Source organism: Lynx rufus, unplaced genomic scaffold (genome assembly GCF_022079265.1).
Source record: "Lynx rufus isolate CCGP_SWC_20201006 ecotype Redwood Valley unplaced genomic scaffold, mLynRuf1.p SCAF_4, whole genome shotgun sequence".
In the NCBI taxonomy this organism is placed as follows: Eukaryota; Metazoa; Chordata; class Mammalia; order Carnivora; family Felidae; genus Lynx; species Lynx rufus.
Window position 1 is genome coordinate 76893749 of NW_025814856.1, and position 6244 is coordinate 76899992.

At 45.9% G+C, this 6244-nt stretch overlaps 1 protein-coding gene across 1 annotated transcript in view; it reads right to left on the reverse strand.

Moving 5' to 3' along the window:
- NME8 (NME/NM23 family member 8) overlaps positions 1 to 5320 on the reverse strand; it is a 56398-nt gene extending 51078 nt beyond the window's left edge. The window contains exons 1-4 of the mRNA XM_047096721.1: positions 5246 to 5320; positions 3309 to 3348; positions 3172 to 3229; positions 2881 to 2987 (exon numbers count right to left, since the gene is read on the reverse strand). Of these exons, the coding sequence (XP_046952677.1) occupies positions 2881 to 2987; positions 3172 to 3229; positions 3309 to 3341 (198 nt within the window). The 5' untranslated portion in view covers positions 3342 to 3348; positions 5246 to 5320. The remainder of the gene's footprint in view (positions 1 to 2880; positions 2988 to 3171; positions 3230 to 3308; positions 3349 to 5245) is intronic.
- Between the last annotated feature and the right edge of the window lie 924 nt (positions 5321 to 6244).

The window sequence follows — 6244 nt, forward strand, 5'->3', positions numbered from 1 at the left end:
AAAAACCATTCGGCGATGACACACAAAATTTTTTGTTGTTAAATTCAACAGATGCTAGTGTTATGAGTGGTAATCTGAACATATTTTGGAAAGAACTTACTAGCCCTTCCCAGTGGGATGGCTACAGTAATGGAACAGATTCCTTGTGGAGGAGGCTGAGGAATTCTGGCTGGCTGGGGTACAATGGGAGGTCACAGTCAAAGTCGCTGGGGTTGGGAGGAAGCACTGTTAGGACCTGTATCCTCACACAGCTCTGAGCTGAGCTGAAATGGGAGCCCAACAAACTATGTGATCTAATTCTCCTTCCACCCCCACCCCTCTGCCTCCACAGCCATGCCGGGTTCACACATATTGCCCAAGTTGGTTTCTACCCAGACTCTACAAAGAGGAATTTAACGCCTCTAAACCACCTGGGAACACAGCATCAAGTTACACCTTCTCCGTGTCTAAGGACTTCTTGCCTTGCCTTCCTATGCCCAAATTCCCTTGCAGGTAGCCTGACAGGTGTGCAGGGGGCCTGCCTTGTTGTTGGTGTCTCCCCACTGACCCCAATTTCCTTTTAGACACTGAAATTTTCCCGTGATTCCTAGCCCGTGAACTTGCACTCCTACCACTTCCAGACAAACTTCTCTACTGCCAACTGCCACGACTCAAGAATTTTCCAACCCTTGATTCTCCATGACCCATTTGCTGTTAGAGCCTTCTGATATTGTCCTTTAACTTCTTTTTTTTTTTTAAATGTTTTTTTTCAACGTTTATTTATTTTTGGGACAGAGAGAGACAGAGCATGAACGGAGGAGGGGCAGAGAGAGAGGGAGACAGAATCGGAAACAGGCTCCAGGCTCCGAGCCATCAGCCCAGAGCCTGACGCGGGGCTTGAACTCACGGACCGCGAGATCGTGACCTGGCTGAAGTTGGACGCTTAACCGACTGCGCCACCCAGGCGCCCCATGTCCTTTAACTTCTTATACCAACCCCTTGTCTATTGTATGTGGCAATTCCCATTAGACCCCATTCTCTGTCCTGTCAACTCCATTTCTCCTCCCCGCCAAGGATCAAATCTCAAATCATATTCCAGATCCACTCAGGGGGCTCAGAGTGAAGCAGGCTATTATGGATCACCGCCCTTTCAAAAACTGTAACACTCTTATTTCAGAAGACAAAGTCAACCTCTGGACAAAAAGATTTAAAAATTATATATAGGGGTGCCTGGGTGGCTCAGTTGGTTGGGTGACCGACTTTGGCTCAGGTCATGATCTCACAGTTTGTGAGTCTGAGCCCCACATCGGGCTCTGTGCTGACAGCTCAGAGCCTGGAGCCTACTTCGGATTCTGTGTCTCCCCCTCTCTCTACCCCTCCCCTGCTCATGCTCTGTGTCTCTCTGTCTCTCAATAATAAATAAACTTTAAGAAAAAAAAAAAAAGAGTCAGATGCTTAACCAACTGGGGCACCTAGGTGGCACCCCTTGACTATACATCTTATTAAATTAAATTAAATTAAAAATCAATGTTTCTTGGGGCGCCTGGGTGGTTCAGTCGGTTGAGCATCCAACTTTGGCTCAGGTCATAGTCTCTTAGTTTGTAAGTTCAAGCCCTTCTGCTGACAGCTCAGAGCGTGGAGCCTGCTTCAGAATCTGTGTCTCCCCTTCTCTCTCTGCTGCTCCCCCCACTTTCACTCTCTGTCTCTCAAAAATAAACATTAAAATAATTTTTTTAATTAAAAAAATCAATTATCCTGGGGTGCCTGGGTGGCTCAGTTGGTTAAGCATCAGACTCTTGATTTTGGCTCAGGTCATGATCTCACGGTCATGAGATACAGCCTTGCACTGGGCTCTTCACTGAACGTGGAGCCTGCTTGAGATTCTCCCTCTCCCTCTCTCTCTGCCCTTCCCCTCACTTGAGTATGTGCACACATGTGCATTCTCTCCCTCTAAAAAAAAAAAAAAAAACAACAAAAAAAAGTATAGTAAAAAAAGTAGATTCACATACCCAAGTTGTTCCAAACAACTTAAAAAGTTTGATAATTTCTGAATTATCAGTTTTTTAATTTATGTTAATTAAAATTAAAAACTCAGTTCCTCGGGGTGCCTGGGTGGCTCAGTAAATTAAGCACCCGACTTCAGTTCAGGTCATGATCTCACGGTTTGTGAGTTCGAGCCCCAGGTCAGCCTCTGTGCTGACAGCTCAGAGCCTGGAGCCTGCTTCAGATTCTGTCTCCATCTCTCTGACCTTCCTCTGTTCCTGCTCTCTCTCTCTCTCTCTCTCTCAAATATAAAAAATAAAACATAAAAAAAAAATTCAGTTCCGTAGTCACAGTAGCCACATTGCAGGGCTCAAAAGCCACTTGTGTCTAGTGGCCACCATATTAAACAACAAAGCTCTAAGCAGTTGCTAACTTAATGTGGATAAATTGAAGCCCAATAAGTTTAGCTGTAATATTTTAATCCCTCGTCACACCTGGGTGGGAAGTGAGGGGAAAATCACTACCATTGGGATAACTGGTAACTGGGTAATTAAGTGACTGGAGACCTTCCCAATGCTACCCATTAAACAGCGTTTGCGGCTTTTATTATAAAAGACATACACTCACCATACAGTTGGGTGAAAAGAAACAGGTCAATAGACAGACCGACGTTTTTATACTTTTCCAATGTTCACACCCACGGTGAACAATTTCAATACTACAGGAATGGGATAAAAATCATGATTGTTCAGATAATTTCAGATCCAGTAGAACTAAATATATAGTAAAACTACCAAGTAAATATTGTCCATTTTGAAAAGTTGACAGGTTGTTTAAATTAAGACAGTCCTTAAGGACAATACTGAAATATTTGAAAGTATCAAGAAAATAATGGTTTAACGGAAATGACATCCTTACGACAACGAAATGCAGAAGTTCATCTTCGTTCAGTTCGTTTTTCAGTTTTCTGAATAAAGGTTGCATTGCTTTGCAAGGTCCACACCAGGCTTGGTAAACATCTATCACTGGAAGACGAGAACATTTATGAAAAAAACAGAGTCGAAGAATCTAGAATAGCTTCTTATCCCAATGCTGGGGCAGCGGCAAGGGTGAGCAGGTTTTTACAGTTAGTGGGGAGGTACACTCCGTGTTGAGGGTGGTGCCCTGGGCAGAACTCCAAATGGCTGGACAACAGGGGAGCCCCAGTACCTGTTAGGCCTTTGTTCTGCAACATCTCATCCCACAGGCTTTGACTATTAACGACTGTCTGCAAAAAGGAAGGCACTGTAAAGAGGTCCCCAAGTGCCAGCGCACCAAGTAAAGACCGTTGGTAATGTCATACTCACCTGTAACTGGATTTCTCGCTTTTTGCTTGCCATTTATCCACTGTCACATGAAAAAAGGGAAGAAAAATAGAAAATGTTTAAGAGGAAATTTATATGAAGTTATTCTCTATGCATTCAAAGAGGCATCTTAATGGACCGTAGAAATTTTCCTTCGGCAGTATTGAATTACACCACTCCCCTTTTCTGGGGAGAGAGGAGCCAATGCCACTAAAAGATTCCTCGCCAACTGGCTGCATCAGGCATACTGTCTTACTCTCCCAATAACCCTGAGGCAAGGCGAGGAAGTACAGTTTCTTAAAAGGGTTCTGTTTCCCTATAGTGTTATGGAGTGTCCTCTCCCCATTTCCATTTGCACACGAGTTAATTGCCTTTGACCGGACTCGTGGATCCCACTCCAGGGAGGTTTAATTTTCAGGACGAGACTACTAGTGTTCTTGAGCACAACATAAGCTTTCCGCAGCGTGAAACCAGTGAGGCCCAAACGCCACCCCCCCCCCATTCCGTAGTGTCACGGGCGCGCAGTGGGTGACAGCAGACCCCAGCACAAAACAAAGGAGTGGCCCAGGGCATGGAAACTACATCCCAGCGAACGGTGCCGGATTCTCCAACAAGCCTTACACAGAACAGAGCCTCCTCTCAGCTACACCGCGCGTTTATACGAAGGGGAAGGAACAGTCCCTGGGGATCCCAACCAGCCGTCTGGACGAGGCCCGTGACCTTTGTGAGCACAGCTCCGACAGGTCCGAGTACCTGGGCGCGGAACAGGTGACCCGCTCCGAAGAGCTTTCAGCCCGCGCAGGTCCTGCGGAAGAGGCCGGACACGGTCCCCGGGACCGCCCCGCAGGAGGCGTGGCCAACGTCTGCACCGCCCCTCCAGGGCCGCGAGCCTGGCCCTCCCCCGCGGGGGCGGTGCCTCGAGGCTCCCTGGACTCTGCGCGCAGGCCCAGGGCGGCGAAGCGCGCCGGCCCTGGAACTGCCGGTTTCCTGCGCTTCCCGAGGTGAGAACTCCGCTGCTCGGTGCTGCTGCGCCTGCCCGCTGAGTCTCCGGGCAGCGCCCTCCGCTGGGGGTGCGTTTGCCATTTGCAGGTTTGATCGCAGCTCTCCTGGGCTCGACGCCTTCCACCGCGGGGCCTGATTTACAGCATAAAATGTGTGCTCCTCAGGTTGGAGGGGAAGGCTCTCTGAAGCCCAGCCTCAGCCTGTCTCCAACATCGGCACCTATCCTGGCTCTTCTTCTCCTCCTCTTCTTTCTTTGCCTTCTCCTTCTTCTATTATTTGGAAATAATTTTAGACAGAGCTCCCATACACCCTGGGACGACCAGATCAATAGGCTTATTGGAAGGATGAACTAGGGTATCTACCATGATTACTTTTGAAATCTAGTCAGTTAATAAACGACTACTTTCAAATCGAAAAAAAAAATGCTAACTTCCCTCAAGTTTTATTAGTTTCCTACAATGAATACTTTTCAGAGATAATGTTTGAGCCATCCTTAGCCACCCTCTCTCCGGTGGTCTTGCTTTTTTTCCCCATTGCCCCGGTAATGAAGTTCTTTCTCTTCACCATTCGTCAGAGTGAGATTGGCTCTATTTTGAAAAATAGGGTGAGTGGCTGGCTTGATCTGGGAATTTTTTGTGTCCACTTTTTACTGGGGAAGAATTCTCTAGTAATATCTATGGCTGGAGTATAGGTTGTGTGCATAACTTCCCTGTTCTTAGCAAGTTTCACGTGGGTCGCTCTGTTCTACCGAGGTGGCATCTTTCTTGTGACCTTTTTATTTCTGTGGTTTGCAGGAGAAATAACTACCAGTACTCCCTACTAGTGTTCATCTCAGTTCTGAGCAGCCTGTGGGAACACACCTCCCATCAGCCCTGCCACACTCACTGTTTGTCTTTCCAAAATGCTTAGCTGTTTCTTGATGTTAAGCTGTTAGTTACCTGATTTCTGGAGTCCATCTCACAAGTTTTTGTGGTTTCAGCCCAGAAAGCCATCTGGCAAACCTCTGGGGAACCTAAGTTTTCCTGTGGGCTCCTGTTGACAGACAACAACACAGGTGTCACAGAGGAGGTGTCACAGACTTTCCTCTTTAGGGATCTCTTTCTAATGCCAAATAGTGGGTTGGACCAAAGAACAACTCAGGGTCAATTTATTGACAACCTGATCTGGTGAAATAGTAGTTACTAGAAATATGTGACAGTCCTTTTAAAATGCCAGATGGTGATGTGCAGGGATATTATATATACTTCATATGTATCCTTAATAGGGGAAAATCCTATTAAGAAACCATTCTATAAGTAATCCTGCTCATCTATTTGGTTCACTCCGGGAATGAGGATCCTGTCTACAAAGGTCCATGGTATCCCTTCACCTTTTAGTTATTTCCTGCATCCCAAGTATGCCCACATTGGCTGGAAATCTTTTGTTAATAAAATGTTTTGCTTACCCCAAAATACATCATTGAGCCAGCACCTACATAAAGATTTTAGCAGGTGCCACAAATATTCATGCACTAATTTCAAGCAAACTCTTCACATACTTTTGCTACTTAAGGGAAAACATCATTGATACATCAAGAAGTTCCAGTCTATTCTGAAATAAGCACAAACATTTACCAACGATCAAGACATGCAAGGCAAAAGGTGAAATCAGGTTTTGAAACATCATTCCCATTAACTGCAAGAAGCTTAAATGTTGAAGCTTTGAAACATAAACTTGGTGAGCTTTTGCCTTGGGTCTTTCCAGAATGGACCTCAAGGACAAATGCACTCTGACAATGTTACTTATAAGGGATTGTGATGATTCTGGAACAGTACAGAAGATCCCACAGCATGCTAATGCATGTAGGCTTTATAGGAAAACTTCTCAAAGTTTAAAATGGGAAGGTTTGGGGGCACCTGGGTGGTTGAGTCAGTTGAGCGTCTGACTTCGGCTCAGGT